We start from the raw sequence: 20,409 nt of genomic DNA on the forward strand, positions 1-20,409 counted from the left end.
TTCTCTTTCTCTCAATCTCTTTCTCTTTCTCTCAATCTCTTTCTCTTTCTCTCAATCTCTTTCTCTTTCTCTCAATCTCTTTCTCTTTCTCTCAATCTCTTTCTCTTTCTCTCAATCTCTTTCTCTTTCTCTCAATCTCTTTCTCTTTCTCTCAATCTCTTTCTCTTTCTCTCAATCTCTTTCTCTTTCTCTCAATCTCTTTCTCTTTCTCTCAATCTCTTTCTCTTTCTCTCAATCTCTTTCTCTTTCTCTCAATCTCTTTCTCTTTCTCTCAATCTCTTTCTCTTTCTCTCAATCTCTTTCTCTTTCTCTCAATCTCTTTCTCTTTCTCTCAATCTCTTTCTCTTTCTCTCAATCTCTTTCTCTTTCTCTCAATCTCTTTCTCTTTCTCTCAATCTCTTTCTCTTTCTCTCAATCTCTTTCTCTTTCTCTCAATCTCTTTCTCTTTCTCTCAATCTCTTTCTCTTTCTCTCAATCTCTTTCTCTTTCTCTCAATCTCTTTCTCTTTCTCTCAATCTCTTTCTCTTTCTCTCATTCTCTTCCTCTTTCTCTCAATCTCTTTCTCTTTCTCTCAATCTCTTTCTCTTTCTCTCAATCTCTTTCTCTTTCTCTCAATCTCTTTCTCTTTCTCTCAATCTCTTTCTCTTTCTCTCAATCTCTTTCTCTTTCTCTCAATCTCTTTCTCTTTCTCTCAATCTCTTTCTCTTTCTCTCAATCTCTTTCTCTTTCTCTTTCTCTCAATCTCTTTCTCTTTCTCTTTCTCTCAATCTCTTTCTCTTTCTCTTTCTCTCAATCTCTTTCTCTTTCTCTTTCTCTCAATCTCTCTTTCTCTTTCTCTTTCTCTCAATCTCTTTCTCTTTCTCTTTCTCTCAATCTCTTTCTCTTTCTCTTTCTCTCAATCTCTTTCTCTTTCTCTTTCTCTCAATCTCTTTCTCTTTCTCTTTCTCTCAATCTCTTTCTCTTTCTCTTTCTCTCAATCTCTTTCTCTTTCTCTTTCTCTCAATCTCTTTCTCTTTCTCTTTCTCTCAATCTCTTTCTCTTTCTCTTTCTCTCAATCTCTTTCTCTTTCTCTTTCTCTCAATCTCTTTCTCTTTCTCTTTCTCTCAATCTCTTTCTCTTTCTCTTTCTCTCAATCTCTTTCTCTTTCTCTTTCTCTCAATCTCTTTCTCTTTCTCTTTCTCTCAATCTCTTTCTCTTTCTCTTTCTCTTTCTCTCAATCTCTTTCTCTTTCTCTTTCTCTCAATCTCTTTCTCTTTCTCTTTCTCTTTCTCTCAATCTCTTTCTCTTTCTCTTTCTCTTTCTCTCAATCTCTTTCTCTTTCTCTTTCTCTGAATCTCTTTCTCTTTCTCTTTCTCTCAATCTCTTTCTCTTTCTCTTTCTCTCAATCTCTTTCTCTTTCTCTTTCTCTCAATCTCTTTCTCTTTCTCTTTCTCTCAATCTCTTTCTCTTTCTCTTTCTCTCAATCTCTTTCTCTTTCTCTTTCTCTCAATCTCTTTCTCTTTCTCTTTCTCTCAATCTCTTTCTCTTTCTCTCAATCTCTTTCTCTTTCTCTCAATCTCTTTCTCTTTCTCTTTCTCTCAATCTCTTTCTCTTTCTCTTTCTCTCAATCTCTTTCTCTTTCTCTCAATCTCTTTCTCTTTCTCTCAATCTCTTTCTCTTTCTCTCAATCTCTTTCTCTTTCTCTCTCTCTCTTTTCACCCCCTCTCTCTCTCTTTTCACCTCTCTCTCTCTCTCTCTCTCTCTCTCTCTCTCTCTCTCTCTCTCTCTCTCTCTCTCTCTCTCTTGGCATCGAGCTGCCGCGGCTTTAAAATGGCGAACGGAAGAGGAGACTTGTTCGTTTTCGTCGTGGTTGTTCACCAAACAAATAAAATCCATTGCGCTCGATTGTCTTGATGATGAAGAACAAAAGTCACTGTTAAATATTGACATGCTGAGTGACTCACGAATGAGAAAAGGCTTGTAAGGAAAAGCGCACGAGCTTCTGACGCGTCGTGATGTCGAGCTACCGCAAAGTGAACCTTGCAGTGTCCTCTACGTCTCTTGGCTCTCTGGAGAAAAAAAAACTCCATTGATTGGCTGCTAGTGTTCACACGTTTGCTTTATTAAAAATATTAGCAAAAACACAAAAAAAGTTAATGAGTCACTACAAACCCAAATTCGACCAAATGTGTTCCAAGTTGTTCTCACCAAAGATTCCGAATCAGATATACATGTATAGCGTATTGTACAAAAAGAGTTTTCGAAATGATAAGTATCTTTTTTTTTTTTGCACTGTTCGGCATTTGTTTCACACCACCGCTTTCATTATTACGTAATCGTGCTATATATATATATATATATATATATATATATATATATATATATATATATATATATATATATATATATAGATATATATATATATATATATATATATATATATATATATATATATATATATATATATATATATATATATATCAAGTTTGGTGTCACATTCAACTTCTACTGTGAAGAAAAATGCGAATACATCAACTACATTTACCCGATGTCATTCCATGTCAAGATGAGGTCTTTCATGTCTACATGGCACTTGGGAGGGGATCATCAATTTGAACATAAAATGAGTACGTGACTATAGAGTCACACTTATCCAGCGCCAGTCTGGACTGGTTGTTATACTGTAATGACATGTACATAGAGGGGTACTCTTAAGCTTGCGCGTGTTGAGTCTCCATCTTGACCGAGTGCTGCTCATGGTCTGCATTAAACCTGAATGGATGTAAGCCTGACGGTGTGGCATCTCCCTTTACAAGTACTGACACAGGACTGATAATAATGGATACACTTATCAAGGCTTTCATTTTTTTGAAGTTCCGTGAAATTCTCAGTCAAAATCTGTTTTGGAACATCAGGTTAGTTTGTAAAGCAATAAAGGCCCTGGCTATGTCGTACCTAAACAAATCACATTCTTACAAGAACATATTGCAACTAGATCACTGTTTGAATATTCAACTGGTTTGTATAAACTGTCAATGGTTGCTGATACCTTTCTTTACATGGTTGAAAGGTGCAGTAATTGCTAAGCCTTTACTCATCTTCCCTGTCATTGTCCACAAATCATGGAGGCCGAAGTTACTGTGCTTTCGTTAGCGCAGTTGTCCTTTGCACCACACCTGCAATATGTCGTACATGTCAACCTAGTCAACCTAGCTGATTGACAACTACAAAAGATGGTTGAGCATAATGACTGATTTTCAAGAACATGCAACAATCTGCAGAATCGAAGAGGGAGCAACCATTATTATCGTTCCATGTTCAGAATTAGGCATGCCATTCTCATCCAGTCGACTTCTCTGGAACTGAGATCTGAAAATACTTTGAGGTTTAGATTTGACTTGAGAAACAAATTGATTACTGATGCCTTTCCTTAACTGAATAGGTATGACACTGCATCGCATCCTGAAAGTGCATGAAGAGCTAGAAGGTCAGAGCACTTGTCTCCCAATTTTGAGACTGGCATCAATGCCAAGTATTTGACCGTGGTACTTTTTCATGGACACCTGCATGGACGATTTCAGGTGCCAAGAGAAGAAATCCAGGAGGACAAAAATATCTGTATCATTGACCAGAATTTGAAAATGTCTCTTCTGGAAGAAGCTTCAGGAGGTAGCTGATTATGTTTACGTCCGCCTCTTCATGACCAAATGGATCATCCTTATCAAAAATACATAAGAATCTGTGCCTCTGCAGTACACAGAAACTGAATCGGTGCCTTCTTGTTTGTGTCACCTTTCATGATGGCTTCTTTCTCTGGTAGTTTTGTATCGCTCTACAATGTATACTCTCGAGGAGAAATGCTGAACACTGGAAAGTCTTTTGGCAGACCAAATAGCTTCCCTCTGACGTCTCAAAAACAAAATAGCAATGAATGTGATGGTGGAGACAAGGTGTGAAAAACTATAAAGCAATTGACCTCTCACTGACACTCAGGATGTCCTGTTTCTCGTTCTCGTTTTCTAACACCGTCCAACCTTACACATTTTCACATAAAAATTTTATGTCCCGTTTCTTCCTTCCTAGCCCTAACAGCTCAGTTTTCAAATACTTTTGCACTTGTTACTTGCATTTCCTCTAAAAAAATTTTTTTCATTCATATAAGAAATACCAAGCTTTTTACTATTAATAATTTAATATCGAAGGCATCAGTTTACCTTTGTGTTACTGCTTGACCAACATTGAAATTTCCAGATTCTTTTTCACTTCCTGTGTGGTAGTAATTGAAATTATAGAAGTGATTGTGTCAGTAAGGCTTCCCATTTGCCCTTGTGCAGGTCCCGCATCTTCAAGGCTTCCCATCCTGTTCCAGTGAAAATGGCTACTTCCTGTGATTCAGGTGTTAGAGACGACCTCTACACGTGCAGCGTGTGCATGGAGCTGTTCAGAGAGCCTGTGACATTGAGTTGTGGCCACTCGTTTTGCCGTGAATGTGTGGAGAACTACTGGAAGTGCAGAGAAACCACCGCGTTCATTTGTCCCAACTGTCGTGAGGTGTTTCAATAGAGACCACATCTCAGAAAGAACGTGATCCTCACCAATTTGCTTGCACAGATGAACCTGGGAGAAAACGCCAAGCAGTTGAGATGCACAAAGCATGGGAAGTTGATAGAGCTCTATTGTAAAGATGATGGGAGCTTGATGTGTACGATGTGCATGTCTGGAAGTCATCGGCATCACAACGTTATTGCAGTGGAGATTGCTCATGCTGAACTCAAGGTAACGGAATGCATAATAAGACAGATTGACACTCAACTAAGGCTGCCATTTTGACACACTTCCAGTAACGTGATTGGAATGGCTTCTGCAATTTAACATCCCTACACTGGCCTAATGTTGAAACCCAAATTTGGTAGCATTCTGACTGGTGAGTCTGGAGAAGAGGATTTTTGAAGAAATTTACGAAGTCGGCCATTTTGACGTCCTTAAAGTCACGTGACCGGAATAACCAGATATCAAATGAGTGACACCCATTAATGCTTGTCGCTTGGAAATGGTGACCGCATGAAATGCAAATGGAAATCTGACAATGGTATTTCCTTAAAACAGCAGCCTCATGTTTAAACTTAAACAAGGTGAACCGCTTGGCAGGAAAGAACAATTGTGGAATGGGGAGTGTTGAGAGGAATTGAATGGATGTGAGAGGGAGTCATATAATTGTTTGTTTCACAAAAATATTACAACCAGAGAGTTGGTGTCAAAGCCACCCAATGCTCGCCTGTTTATACATTTAGCGTTTTTCAAAGACTCGTCTAATAATATTTTTTATAAAGCATTGCAGTGAAGTCTGATCCAAATAATTTTAAAGTAATATATGTATTTGTATATTGTAATCAGTAAACTAGTACACATATTAAATGAATGGCAAGCGTCTCGTATAAACAGGCGAGCATTGGGTGGCTTTCACACCATCTTAGGTTGAAATTTAATTTTTTTTTAATCATTTGTTAATTTCAACTTCACTACACCAATAGTATACCCCAAAGGAACCTCCATGCCAAATATCAGCATCTATAGTTCACATATTAAATGAATGGCAAGCTTCTAAAAAAACCAGAGTTGGTGTCAAAGCCACCCAACGCTCGCCTGTTTATACATTTATCGTTTTTAAAAGACTAGTCTAATAATATTTTTATAAAGCATTGCAGTGAAATCTGATCCAAATAATTTTAAAGCAATATATGTATTTGTATATTGTAACCAGTAAAAAATAGTGGTAGATAAAAACATTAGATAGGAAAAAACTTTAACGTTAATGTGCTACAAAAAAGTTAAGTTCAAAACAGGTCAAAAATTATTAAAAAAAATTGAAATTATTTTTTAATTTCAACTTCACCACATCAATAATGTACCCCAAAGGAACCTCCATGCCAAATATCAGAATCCTAGTACACATATTAAATGAATGGCAAGCTTCTAAATAACTTGCACCAAAAACTTTAACATTTTCACGCTCACGCTCACGCTGGGGGTATCGCAAAAGCTCTCTGTTCTTCGAACAGGCGAGCTAATAACTTGCACCAAAAACTTTAACGTTGATGTGCTACAAAAAAGTTAAGTTCAAAACAGGTCAAAAATTTAAAACGTTTGAAATTATTTTTTAATTTCAACTTCACAACATCAATAATATACCCCAAAGGAACCTCCTTGCCAACAATCAGCATCCTCGTACACATATTAAATGAATGGCAAGCTTCTAAATAACTTGCACCAAAAACGTTAACATTTTGACGCTCACGCTCACGCCGGGGGTATCGCTATAGCTCTCTGTTCTTCGAACAGGCGAGCTAAAAGGTGAAACAAATTGTGTTTGATTTTAACTTTTGTGACATGATGTCCTTCTTTTGTATACCATTTGATGATGACTTTCCTCTTAATCTTGAGCACACGATGATCTTATCATGGTAGCCTCTCCTGAGGTCCACATTCCACTTCACTGGTGAAACCTCCATTAAACAATGTGTTCCAGGCCATACTTTGCCCCTGTTAATATGTCTCCACAATTTTTTTTCTCTACAACAGTGAGGCTTATGGAAGAACAAGATTGAATTTATAGTATGGGGGGGGGGGGTGGTGAGAGACAGAGACAGAGACAGAGACAGAGACAGAGACAGAGACAGAGACAGAGACAGAGACAGAGACAGAGACAGAGACAGAGACAGAGACAGAGACAGAGACAGAGACAGAGACAGAGACAGAGAGACAGAGAGACAGAGAGACACAAGTCAGAGGGTTGGGTAAGAAAGGATTCATTGGGCGGGGGGTAATATGGATCATAGGTCAGGATTGGGGATGACAAGAGATGGTGATGCATTGCTGCTTGAAGCCTTCCAGGAAAGTGAGAAACAATTGCCCCTGGAAGGTGGTTTCATGGATGCTTGAGAAAGTTCCCCAGTGTAAAAGGATCATCATCATCATCATCTACCATGCTCTTGACCGAGCGTTATTCTCCCAAAGGAGTTTATTGGCTAGGATTACAATCCTGGATGGGTCACCACTCCGACACAGGAAGTCGGGGCAATAATTTGGAATTTGGCCAGGATGCAGATGAAAACTCCCCTCTCTTGGCAAGAGACATTGTTGGATCATTAACGTCTGCCAATTAAAGACGGCAGACAGGACACCCAGTTTAATGTCCATCTGAGGGATGGCCCACATTGAGGAATCACCCTGCCTGTTAAACACCAGGATGACAGTTTAGAGCCAGCCGAGATTCAAACCCAGGCGAGATGGGCGAGTGTTGCAGCTCAGAGGTGAGTGTGCATACCTCTAGGCCATGCTGCAAGTCAGTAAAAATAATTGTTTAAAACATTTTTCAATAAATTTTAAATGCTTTTGAAATACTTTTATAAAATGCTTCCCCTCACTTTCCTCTTGTGATGCTCTCTTACCACAAAATTGTTTTGTTCTGTGCAGAAAGGATTGACTGAAAAAGCTTGTTGTCTGGCTGAGTTATTACAAAATGTCAAGTCCAACATCCAACAGCGAATGGAGAAGATCAAAAATGTTCAGGTGAAGATGACATGTATTGGTTGTGTCACTCACTGCATTTGGGCGTGAGAAAGGATTACAATTAAAATGGAGACGTGGTAAAGGACTGCTATGCCAGGAAAGCAATGTTTATGTGCATTATTTTACATGATTGTTGGTGAATACCAGTTTATGGTACCGGAAGAGCATTTCTTATCATGATTGATAAACATAGAAGTAGCAAGGAGGCAATTGATTCAGACAGAGCTAACAAATATTGTCTGCCATAAAGGGTGGGAGATGTGATTTGACCCGGTTTTCTATTACCTTCTCTAACGAAGATGGACGGAGGTTACCGTCCCTGTTTGTCTGTCTCTGAACAGGATATCTCAAAATGTTATGGACAGATTCGGACAAAACATGGTGGCCAGGCTCGGTATGTGATTAGGACGAATAAATTAGATTTTGGTGAAGACCCGGATGCAGATACTAGAATTTTATAAGTGATTCTTCACCATTGAGTGATAGGACCAAAAATGGTATTCAGCAAAATATCTCAAAAAGTTATGGACGGATTCGGATGAAACTTGGTTGACAGCTTTGCTGTGTAACAAGGATGAATTGATTAGACTTTGTTGAGGATCCGGATATGAATACTAGAATTTTAAAAGTGATTTTTCACCATTGAGAGACGTGGCCAAAAACTATGTGTAGCATGATATTTCTGAACGTTATGAACGGGTTATGACAAAACTTGGTCGATGAGTTGGGTACGTGACAAGAACAAGCCAATTAGATTTGGGTTAAGGTCCGGATCCAGATCTGGCCTATCAGTGGGATACAAAACGTAAACTGTTCAGCCCGACAGATGGGTATGCACCCCACTGACTGCCGTTCGAGTTTTCAAAGACTAATAAAATTGCACCAAGATGAGAATACAGAAGTACAAGACGATGTCTTAATGACTTTTTGTGACTTGCTAAAGCTGGTGTAGAAAAGTTTGGTTTAATCCACAGGAATTGAGAAACCTTTTTCTTCCAATTGCAGAAGAAAATGCTCAGATTGGAAACGTCAAACAGATTTATCGTTTTAAATGCTGGTAGTAATTCTGTCAGTAAAAGATGAACGCTCGAATCCTGCCATTTTCAGCAAGGGAAATGTGACATTTCTAACCAGGGAGAGTACAAATCACCATGACATTTGCAATTTCCCTTTGATTGTCGTTGTCATCGCACATGTTAATCCATTTGCTTGACTCGATCCGGTATTTAGTTCCACTTTTAGATGTGGAACTTTTAGATAAAATCTTTAAAATCTAAAAAATCTGAAATCTTTTTTAAAAAATCTAAAAATCTAAAAAATCTTTCAGATAAAATCTTTAAAACCTGATTTTAGGCTTTATGTCATGCATTTTAGATCTTTTCCTTGTATACTTGACTCATGTTAAACATCGCTGCTTCAGTGCTCAGGCAGAGAGAGTGAGAAAATGCTGGAGAGAAAACAAAAGGAGTTGTACCAAGCTGTGGATGAAGTTGTGGGTCTGATGAAGAAGAGGATCAATGAGAGGCAGGGAGAGAAACTGACTTGCCTTGAGCAGCAGAAGCTGAAGCTGCAGCAGGAGAGCATGACTCTTCAGGAAGCAGAACGCACGCTGCATCGGGCATTGCAGGAACGGAAATCCTTACTCTTTCTCCAGGTGACCTTTGTTGTTTGCAGTGGCTTTTGTAAACTGTAAAATACTGAAACCTCTGGAGGTTCTCCTAATACTATATGAGTGACATTGGGATTTCAGACGTGAATTGAAATGAGATATGCGAGGCTTCTGATATTTGGTGGATTTTTCTTAAATTTAATTGACATTTTAATTGAAAAGTTTTTGCTCTATCCCTTCAACCGTGACACTGCTGTGGACCAGCACTGTAGCTTTGAGGTGCTTGTTCTCGCAGTGTTAAGATTAAGAGAACAGCATGCAAGACGTCCAAGACGAAAAAAAAACCCTTGGGGAGGGGGGAGGGGAAAATTAAGCCGCAACAACCTCCATTGTGTGACCCTTAGTCCTCCTGGCAAGTTTGGTTGAGATTAGATTAGTCATTACGGAATGTATTGCGGTCAGACAGATAGACAGAGACACCAAATTGCATATTTTAGTATGATTTGGCAACTTGACGAATGTACTATACTGTTTTCAGAATACGCGAAACACCCGCTCCCTGAGGGAGCGACCGGATGGGGACGGGAGGATTGGGGATGAGGGGGCGGGGGGGGGTGGATCACGTGTACACTTGCACCATGAGGCCAGTGGTTTGTTAATATTCTTATTGTTTAAGGCCACAATTATTCCCATGTTATTGTGTGGTTGGCTAGGGGAAGCTTGGCCCAAGTCTTTCATGAACCAGCTGGCCAGGCCTAACGTTCAACTAAAGTTAAGGCAGGAATTTGTAATTTGTTCAGGGTGCTGCTGATAGCTCACCGACTCTTCATGAAGAACACCGTGGGAACTTTAAAGTCCACCAACTAATGCTGCCAGACGGGACGTCAGCTTAACATCCATCCGAGGAACGGCACTCAAATTGATGAATCTCCCTGCTTGTGAAACTCCAGGATGACAGCTGGGTCGGGATTCGGACTGAGGCGAGACAGCTTAGAAGAGAGTGTGCATCACTCTCGGCCACCCTGTCAACCCTCGTGTTAATATAATTATCATCATGCCATTATCATTGGATGGAATTGACCGATTAATTTGTGGTTAGAATAATTTTGATGAAAATTATAACTTGGATGACATAGAGGCTTGAGTCGGGATTGGAAGAAGATGTATCAACAACCTCAGGTATACTGACGATACCACTCGATGAAACTGTTGCAGACAGTGAAGAAGGAAAGTGAAAAGTTGTTCTTTATTTAAACCCCCCCCCAAAAAGATTAAAATCTTGTAAACTGAGAAGATCAATGTGTTCAGAAGGTGTGTTCCATTACCCATCGGCTTGTAGAGCACTCACCAAGTGGCTCGCTTCATTTTAAGCATTTAAGCAAGCACTGCACCAAAACGGTTGATAAGGAACGGCTGGCTTGGCAAGCGATAGTAAGCTGCTTAGTAATGGAACACATCCCCCCAATGGTTGGGTAATGGCTGCATCCAAGCTGTCTCTGCTAGAGCTTCGGGAAGCAGTGCAGGTTCGGGATGTTTGGAGATATTTGATCATGAATGTCACCAGAAATTGGCAACGAGTTCATGGAACTGGATAACTGTTTATAATATGATAGATTTGTCGACCAGCGACTGTTGGCCAACACACAGCCCATGCTTAAGTATGTCAAATTTTCTCCAAGCTTCCCTCTGACGAGTATTAAGCAATGCGAACAAACCTTAGGAATATGGTTATACATCAAATATAAGGACACAATTTGGGCCGTAAGGGTTTCGGTGATAATATCACACTTGAAACCATGGCCGGAAGAGGCCCCAAGATACTGTATGTTATAAACACTCCATCTACAGTCCACATGTGATGTGATGGCGAGAAAACTCGGACAGGCAATTGGATTCATCATTCATGCATAAACACTCATGTAAGCAGCTTTGTTAGTTAAAGATCGTTGCCGATTACCTAGAGGCCAAGCAAGTCGAGACAGTTCTGATCCGTTCATCTGAGGAGGACGCAATAAGTATAGAATGCCTTGATCACGTCGAGTTTCCTCCAAACTTCTTCCAGTTTCGTAGCGACTGCAGGGCCAGATTGAGACACGTGGTGGCCCCTGGGCAGCCTTCAGTAGTGGAGGCCCACCCTACCTTAGAATACTAAAAAGGTGACAAGACATATTTACAGTCATTCATAAAGTATATTTTTCAAGAACAAAGAATCTGAACTTCTATATGAAATAGAGAATGAGATGAGATGAATATCTTATATCTGTTATAGATGAATATCTTATATCTGTTCCACTAACTACCAACTACCATTCAGGCACTCACAAATACATTTTTCCTTACAATTTTTTTTTCATGAAATATGTGGAGGCCCCCTGGTTGTGGAGGTCCCTGGGCAACTGCCCAGCTTGCCCAGACCTAAATCCTGCCCTGAGCGACTGTTTAAAAATGTAATTGTACGTTGGACAGAATTGACTGAAACGTTTTGTGGTTGCAATAATTTTTACATCCAGAAGGCAAGACATTTCAGTTTTTCATTTTTAATTATTTTGTAAAGATTTCTAAAAACATGTTTTCACGTTGTCATTATTGGGTCTTTTTGTGTAGATCGGTGACAAATTTAAAAAAAAAATTAATCCATTTTCAATTCAGGCTGTAACAATGAAATGTGACAAAAGTCGAATGGTGTGAATACTTTCTGAAGGCACTGTAGATACTGGAGTACTGATGATCCAACAAACCATCGAACCATGTTCTGTAAACACTTCACTCATTATCGCTTGAACCAGACACATGATTTGGATGAACTTGGCCACAAGCAAGCTTCATATGTGATGCAAAACGAAAGTTAAGGGGAGTGGTTGCACCGATAACACTGGTCTACAAAAATATAGTTGTTTTTTTTTCTTGCATGGACTTTGGAAACTATTTTTGGCTAATTTTGGGCTGCTGAATCCAAATCTGGGCTCAGATTTGCTTTATCGCATCAAGTTTTTGTGCTATCTGTATGCTCCATATTCATGGATTTTTACAAAAGTTGACCATCCAGTCTGGCAATCTTGGTGGGGATAAAACAGCAAAAGCTTGATTATTCCGAGTGCCCGTCGCTGTAAACGGCCCCTATGGTAAACAGCCTGCCATGAGCAAAGTGGAGTTATTGTCTGATTCTCTTTAAAGAATCAACGTATGCATCAGTAGTTTACGTCTATGACGTATTTGTGATTTGCAGCTGTGAAGACTCCACCTAATCTCGCGAGACGCAAGCATTACTGTATTACGTGATTCTCAGTGGGCGGGCACATCTGACTCAGTGGGGTTGTTTACACCGGTACCTGGTACCTTACACTGTAAGTTACCTATGTCTACACCTTCAAAGAGAAGAAAGTGCTGTAATGACCCAGATATCTTCTGCTATATCTGTGGATGCTTCACTTTAGCACCTCAAAGACGCAACATCATTACATTCGTCGAGAGTGTACCGTGCCTACTTTAAAGTACCGCTTGGAGACCAGGACAAAAACTGGGCCCCTCATAAAGTATGCACGACTTGTGTCGAAACTCTGAGATCATGGTCTCAAGGAAAGAATGCTAAGCTCAAGTTTAGTGTGCCGATGGTTTGGAGAGAACCAAAAAACCACCAAGATGACTGCTACTTCTGCCTTGTAAATGTCAAAGGATTCAATAAGAAAAACAAGCCATACATGAAATACCTAGCAACAGATGCTGCCTAGCATACCCTATATTCACATATTTTTGCATTTATTGCTGCATTCTGAATGTCGTGAAAAGTCACAAAACTCAGAAAAATGCTTTGAGCTTGAGTGATGCCTTGTATTTAAGTGATGTTCCCCTTAACATTATGTAAGTGATGTTAAGGGGAACTTTTTCCGCCTATATATTTAACTTAGTTTAGTGAAATTTGTAAACTTTTCATACATTAAAAATATCGAGAAAATGTGTAAAAATATGTGCAAGCAAGCATGGATTATATGTTAATGTATGATTAAATATTGTAATTGAAGTAGGTATTTTTCATTGTAAACATTTTTGCATCTATCGATCTAATGCAACAATGTTTTTCAACTTCGAGTGTAAAATTGTTGTTTTCTCAAAAATAATGATTTTTCACAGGTCAAAAACCTGATGTGATAGGCAAAAACTAATGACAGATTTGGATTCAGCACCCAAAAGTTAGCTAGGATCCGTTGAAAAACCCCATGCAAGAGAAATCGTGTTGACCAGTGTAATCTAACTAACCATGTTCTGTAGACACTTCCATCATTATCTCTTGAACCAGACACATGATTCATGAGGGCGCGACCAGTAAAAGCGACTCTACCAATTCAGTGACATCCCCACCATTAAATCGTGAAAAGTTGCTCATTTATTACCTCTGCCACCGAAGGTGAAGGAGGTAATGTTTTCACCCCTTTCTGTCTGTTTGTCTTTATTTGTTTGTTAGTTGGAAAGAAATTTTTTGCTAAGTTTGCTGGTCTTTCGCGTTTGTCTGTCTGTTTGTTTGTCTGTTTATCACACGATTTGTAGCCACACTTTTCAAGCAATCGTTTTGAAATTTTTTGGTGTGTAGGTGATCAGCCAAGGATGGCAATGCTAAATTTTCGTGGAGATCCGAATCCGGATCTGGATTCGAGAATTTTTAAAGTGATTCTTCACCATCGAGAAATGGGGCCAAAAACGACGTGTAGCAGGCTATCTCAAAAGGTTGTGGACGGATTCAGACGAAACTGGGTGGGCAGTTTGGGAATGTAATGAGGAAGAATTTATTTGACTTTGGTGAAGATCCGAATCCGGATCCAGATCCAAGAATTTTTAAGCGATTCTTCACCATTGAGTGACAGGGTTAAAACGATATTATAGTACGATATCAAAAAGTTGTGGATGGATTCAGACGAAACTTTGTGGATGAGTTGATTCCATCCATCCATCCATTCGGACCAAACTCTGTGCAGAGTGTTGATGCTGCCTAAACAGTCTCCTTGGCTATTGGGCACAATCCTGGACGGGTCGCCACTCCGACATTATACCAGCATGCCTGGCACTCATTTTTGCCGACCTCAGAAGGATGGCAGACAGGGTCAACCCCACCTGGTATTAATTCAACAACCGAGTGGAATTTGAACTCAGGATCCTTGGATCCCAAGCCCACCACCCTAACCATTAAGCCAACACCAGGCATGTGCCAGATTGGTGCTGTGCACACAATTCACGGATTGACGTTATCGAGTGGCTGTGAATCGATACATTTTAAATCCCTTCTCTGATCGATTGGTGCATCAACAGCACAGCATCTGTTCTTTCTAAGCGGTGAAACCACTTCAATATTTAGCTATTTCCTTCCATCTGTCCATCCATCAAAAATGAAGAAAACCCTCTGTACCCCAATGTGTTTGATTCAAAAGGGTAACAAAGTGCAATTCTAGAGGGTTCTAAAGAGTAATAAAGGGTACGTCTATTGGATTTCATTCATTTCATGAGTTGATTCGGTGACAAAAACAAGCCGATTAAATTTTATTTCAGGTCGGAATCCAGATCCGGCTTATCAGTGGGAGACAAAACATAAACTAATCAGCCTGGCAGAGGTATGCACTCGACTGAGTGCCCTTCTAGTTTTTCTTTCACTCATTCCCTTGCTTGTTGTGTCCACCTGTGGCCCCACTCCCCCACTATCATTACTTTGCTTTTTTACCCTCTGTCACCGTACTCTTCCAGGAGCCTAGATTTTGAATGCAATAAGGGGATAAAATCGTCAAACAATCAGATGAGGACAAAACAACAAAGCTTGATGTTTTTTGAACCAGCTTCCTCGACCACTGTTGCTCTAAAATGAGAACTAAAGTAGCGTTACAACACTTAACAGAGTCTTTTCACACATTATGTTATTGTCACTTTGTCCTGAATGCTCCCCTACCTCCACCTCCACACAATATTAGGATTGTTACGAAAAAGGACGAACACCAGCACTGCACCGCCCCCCCCCCCCACCAACCACCGAGTGGGCTGATGTACAAACTGAGTTAAAAAGCAATCCTGGACTAAACCTCAGAAATCCTCATCTGCTCTGCCCTTTCCCTGTTCTTGGACCCAATCTATCTCTGGCAAGTTAAAATCCCCCATAATCAATACTCTTCCCTTACCACATGCCCTTTTGAATTCTTCATGTCCTCCTCCTTCCTCCTCTTCCTTCCCACCTGGAGCCCTATAAAAGCATCCTCCCAGTATCTTAAGCCTGCATCTCACTGGGCTGCGACAGCTCGAGACAAAATGTGAACGGGATTCTCCAGAATGTCTCGAAACGTTCATGGTGGTTCTCAATTTCCTCGCGTGAGTCGCAGGACGTCGCTCTGGTGTCGCTGGAATTTTGAACATGTTTAAAAAATTAGTGTGACCAATTTTCTCTCAAAATAGTCACAGAGTCGTCGTGGTTGTCTCGAACCCTTCTCAATTTAGTTTCCGTGAGTCAGAAGGTGCGACAAATGTGAGACAACTTTGTGAGGGATTGGTGACCTATGAAACTAAATTGTGACTGATTGGAGAAAAAAATGATAATCTGTCCTGGGACCCCTGGGAGTTTCTTCATTATATCGCAATTTGTTCTCAATGACGTGAGACATACGCAAATGTGAGATATTCATGAGACATACGCAAAAATAAATTCAGTGTGATTCCAAGTGAAAATTATCGCTATTTTATTGCAATTTTGTCTCCAACTAGTCGCGAGCTGTCACAGCCCAGTGAGATGCAGGCTTTACTGTTTTTACAATCTCTAATCTCTTCCCATTCAGAATCCTCAACATTTATTCTTTCCTTCATGTCACCCCTTTCTCTTGATACAATGCTGTCCTTTACCAAGATTATTACTCCTCCTATTTTCTCCTTCCGATCACACCGATACACCTTGTAGCCTTTGAATCCTGTCATCCAATTACTCTCCTCCTTAATCCATGTCTCACTCACTGCAAATATTTCATACTCCTTGCTATCCACTTTGGCTTCAAGCTCTATGGAACATGATTAACTTTCCCTTCCTGAAATTATCTTTACTTCCCTGGTGTTACTAATCACAATTATATCATCCGTTCCTTCCTTTATAGCTTCCCCACTCTCCATTGACCGAAAAAAGCCTGAATTCCTTCCTCAATTCCCATTGCAAACCTTGCTGCCCCCTTTCAATTTGGCATATGACCATCATTCAGAAAACACTCTTTGCCCCCAAAATAATTTCCAATGCCTCTTAAAGGCAAAACCTTCCTCCCTACACCATTTCTCCAGCCATTGGTTGACATCTATCACTCTGCTCATAATTAATATTCCATTTCCTAAAATTGGGAAAATCCCAGAAAACATTACCTTGCAACCCTTTGTTTTCAGCCACTTATCCAACATCCTGGATCTATTTTTGAAAACCTCCGAGTACACTTTCCCTACATCATTGGCTCCAAGGTGTACCACAACCAACATCTTCCTGCCGTGACCTGATACGATGTAATTTAACCTTCCTTCAATGTCCGTAACTCCTGCACCTTGGAGACTGCACAGAACTATATGTCTACAATTCTTCCTGCAGAATGAAGAATCTACATATTTAATAATATCAGTGCCCACGACTGTCTCTAGGACTTAATTCCTACCAATCTCTATTGCTGCGCCCTTTCCACTGCCTGCGCTTGCTGTGCCCTCTCCACTGCCTGCGCTTGCTGCGCCCTCTCCACTGCCTGCGCTCACTGAGCCCTCTCCACTGCCTGCGCTCACTGCGCCCTCTCCACTGCCTGCGCTTGCTGCGCCCTCTCCACTGCCTGCGCTCGCTGTGCCCTCTCCACTGCCTGCGCTCGCTGCGCTCTCTCCACTGCCTGCGCTCGCTGCGCCCTCTCCACTGCCAGCGCTCGCTGCGCCCTCTCCACTGCCTGCGCTCGCTGCGCCCTCTCCACTGCCTGCGCTCGCTGCGCCCTCTCCACTGCCTGCACTCGCTGCGCCCTCTCCACTGCCTGCGCTTGCTGCGCTCTCTCCACTGCCTGCGCTCGCTGCGCCCTCTCCACTGCCTGCGCTCGCTGCGCCCTCTCCACTGCCTGCGCTCGCTGCGCCCTCTCCACTGCCTGCGCTCGCTGCGCCCTCTCCACTGCCTGCGCTCGCTGCGCCCTCTCCACTGCCTGCGCTCGCTGCGCCCTCTCCACTGCCAGCGCTCGCTGCGTCCTCTCCACTGCCTGCGCTCGCTGCGCCCTCTCCATTGCTTGTACTTGCTGCACCCTCACCACTGCCTGCAGTCACTGCACCCTGAACACTGCCTGCACTCATTGCACCTTCACCAATGCCTGTGCATGTTGCATCCTCCCCATTGCCTGCACTTTCTGCATCCTCCCCATTGCCTGCACTTGCTGCATCCTCATCACTGCCTGCACTTGCTACAGCCACGCCAATGCCAATCCCCTCAACAAACTCACTCCACTACCATAACCAACTTTTCTCAACAAATACCTCACATTCTGCTACCTGCTGCAAAATGTATATCCATTCTTTCAACCCAGGAATAACTATCCACAAGTGGGCTATTTCCTCACACTTCCTATAACAATGAGTACCCTCTGCTTCCACTATCCCTTATATGGTCCACATTAAGCATCTATCACCCTTTTTGTAATCCCCTTCCCTTCTGCTTAGCTATCCATTACCCTTTTCCCCAAACTTATACCCAAGGCCCCAACTGACTTAACTTGGAGCACCAGACCCAGTAGGCCCCACCCTGCCTCTTCCAATAAAACTCATACCCGCTAATCTGCTGCGAACATAACTGCAACCTTTATATATACAAAATACACAACACCGAACACAAATCACGATTACAAAAATATGCAAAACAACACACCAAATTCACTTATCTTGGTCTGATGTATGAGCTTACAAACCCTTGTGCGAGCCCTCAACCGGAAGTGACAACCAACTCCTAATATAGATCATGTGGGAGAGAAAACTCAAGAGTTTGAGAATGAACAGGTTGGTTGATCTTCTGCTTGATTGGAGGCCTCGACCTCTTTTCTTTGTTTTCTTTTTTTGTGACAAACATCAGCCTGGATGTTTGAACTGTATTTCATCTTGTCTGCACAGTATGTACTGCATTGCTGCTGTTAGTGATGCAAATGCCCAAGATATCGTGCTATTTCAGAATTGCTTGCTTATTTTGTATTCCTTTGTTTTTAGGGCAACAAGGATCTGCATCACAGGTAGGACTATATTTTGGTTTTGATCACATCAGGCTAAAAAGATACAGTCGGTGGGAGGTAGCGTGTCCAATTTAGGTTTGATTCCAAACCCAATGAAAAACTCATCCTGGTGCTTTGCCGACAAGGCAATACCAATGAGTGCACCTTTCTTTGGAGGACATGAAAGTGGGTGCAGTTTGTGTGCCGGTATATGCCGTTGGAAGTTGAATACTTCCGGTTCCAGGTTTTGAGGCAACGGCTGGTTCTCTCAGGGGTCTCTGCCGACTTTCTCAAAGTTAAGTTTCCGGTCGTTATTCGTCACGTTTTAACTGTTTACTTTCTTACCTACATGTTTACTGTGTTCCTAGTACGGTTTTGTTTCAAAAATTATGCTATTTTGTGATTTTTTGTCGATCTTGTCTTTTCGGATTTTCTTGAGGCCAACACGTCTTTCCCGTCTAGGTGTATGATCGTATTTATTTGTATTCTCTCCCTGTTACCATCAGTTCCTATTTTCCCCACTGCCCCCCATCTATCCCTCCCAACTACACCCTCTGTTTATTCTTAAAATAAATTCAAAAAAACCTTTTCTCTCTCCATACCCACGTGTACAGATTCTTATTCTTATTCCTCCTCCTGCCGTCACACCATCTTCCTTCTATTTCAGCTGACACACTCTAACCATTATCTTCGCAATTTCTTCCCACAACCTTCCATTCCCTAATCTTACCTAACCTTCACAATTTCTTCCTACAACCTTCCATTCCATAATCTCAGCTAATCTACAAAAGTCCATCAAAAAAATTTTTTCCCCTTGTATCCTCTAACTATACACCTCCCGAAACCACCTCTCTCTCTCTCTCTCTCTCTCTCTCTCTCTCTCTCTCTCTCTCTCTCTCTCTCTCTCTCTCTCTCTGTCTCTCTCTCTCTCTCTGTCTCTGTCTTTGTCTCTGTCTCTGTCTCTGTCTCTGTCTCTGTCTCTGTCTCTGTCTCTGTCTCTCTCTCTGTCTCTCTCTCTGTCTCTCTCTCTGTCTCTCTCTCTGTCTCTGTCTCTCTCTCTGTCTCTGTCTCTGTCTCTGTCTCTGTCTCTGTCTCTCTCTCTCTGTCTCTGTCTCTCTCTCTCTCTCTGTGTCTCTGTCTCTGTCTCTCTCTCTGTGTCTCTCTCTCTGTCTGTCTCTGTGTCTGTGTCTCTCTCTCTCTGTCTCTGTCTCTCTCTCTCTCTCTGTCTCTGTCTCTCTCTCTCTCTCTCTCTCTGTCTCTGTCTCTCTCTGTCTCTGTCTCTCTCTCTCTGTCTCTCTCTGTCTCTCTCTGTCTCTGTCTCTGTCTCTCTCTGTCTCTGACTCTCTCTGTCTCTGTCTCTCTCTCTCTCTCTCTCTCTCTGTCTCTCTCTCTCTCTCTCTCTGTCTCTCTCTCTCTCTCTCTCTGTCTCTCTCTGTCTCTGTCTCTCTCTGTCTCTGTCTCTCTCTCTCTCTGTCTCTGTCTCTCTCTCTCTCTCTGTCTCTCTCTGTCTCTGTCTCTCTCTCTCTCTGTCTCTCTCTGTCTCTGTCTCTCTCTGTCTCTCTCTGTCTCTCTCTGTCTCTGTCTCTGTCTCTGTCTCTCTCTGTCTCTCTCTGTCTCTCGCTCTCTCCCCTTCCTCTTCATGTTACTTTTCATCGACCAATCAGTTTCACTCTGCGTTTACTGATCCAAATTCACCATACACCTCCATGATTTTACATAAATCTTTCCTTTTCCGAATGTTACGCAATCCTTTTTAACCTCCGCCATCGAAGATCGGAGGTTATTGTTTTCACCCCTTTCTGTTTGTTACATACGAAATCTAAAGATTTCGTAAGTATATTGATGACTTCCGTTTCTGTTTGTTTGTTACTTACGAAATCTAAAGATTTCGGAAGTATATTGATGACTTCCGTTTGTGTTTGTTTGTGTGTGTTTGTTTGTTTGTTTGTAGGCACGATAACTCGAGAATGGAAGAAGCTACCAATGTCAAATTACACCACGTGATTCAGGAGGGTGATGGCTAGTGCTGATTAGATTTTGGTC

The 20,409-nt window shown here is 41.4% G+C and overlaps 2 protein-coding genes across 2 annotated transcripts in view; one reads left to right on the plus strand and one right to left on the minus strand.

Annotated features, from left to right (window-relative positions):
- LOC147033264 (uncharacterized) overlaps positions 1-20,409 on the plus strand; it is a 130,044-nt gene that overhangs the window by 9,392 nt on the left and 100,243 nt on the right. The window contains exons 2-5 of the mRNA XM_085851360.1: positions 4,314-4,755; positions 7,453-7,548; positions 8,969-9,202; positions 18,365-18,387. Of these exons, the coding sequence (XP_085707486.1) occupies positions 4,591-4,755; positions 7,453-7,548; positions 8,969-9,202; positions 18,365-18,387 (518 nt within the window). The 5' untranslated portion in view covers positions 4,314-4,590. The remainder of the gene's footprint in view (positions 1-4,313; positions 4,756-7,452; positions 7,549-8,968; positions 9,203-18,364; positions 18,388-20,409) is intronic.
- On the minus strand, positions 11,783-19,417 carry LOC147033265 (uncharacterized). Its single transcript, XM_085871473.1, has one exon. The coding sequence runs from the start codon at positions 17,462-17,464 to the stop codon at positions 16,793-16,795; it is 672 nt and encodes a 223-aa protein (XP_085727599.1). The 5' UTR covers positions 17,465-19,417; the 3' UTR covers positions 11,783-16,792.

Source organism: Eptatretus burgeri, chromosome 2, assembly GCF_056783735.1.
Source record: "Eptatretus burgeri isolate ZD-2024b chromosome 2, Ebu_testis_v1, whole genome shotgun sequence".
Taxonomy (NCBI): Eukaryota; Metazoa; Chordata; class Myxini; order Myxiniformes; family Myxinidae; genus Eptatretus; species Eptatretus burgeri.

Excerpts from the sequence above, each read along its gene's own strand:
- LOC147033265 (XM_085871473.1), bottom strand. The coding sequence starts at position 17,464 with ATGAGTGCAGGCAGTGTTCAGGGTGCAGTGACTGCAGGCAGTGGTGAG.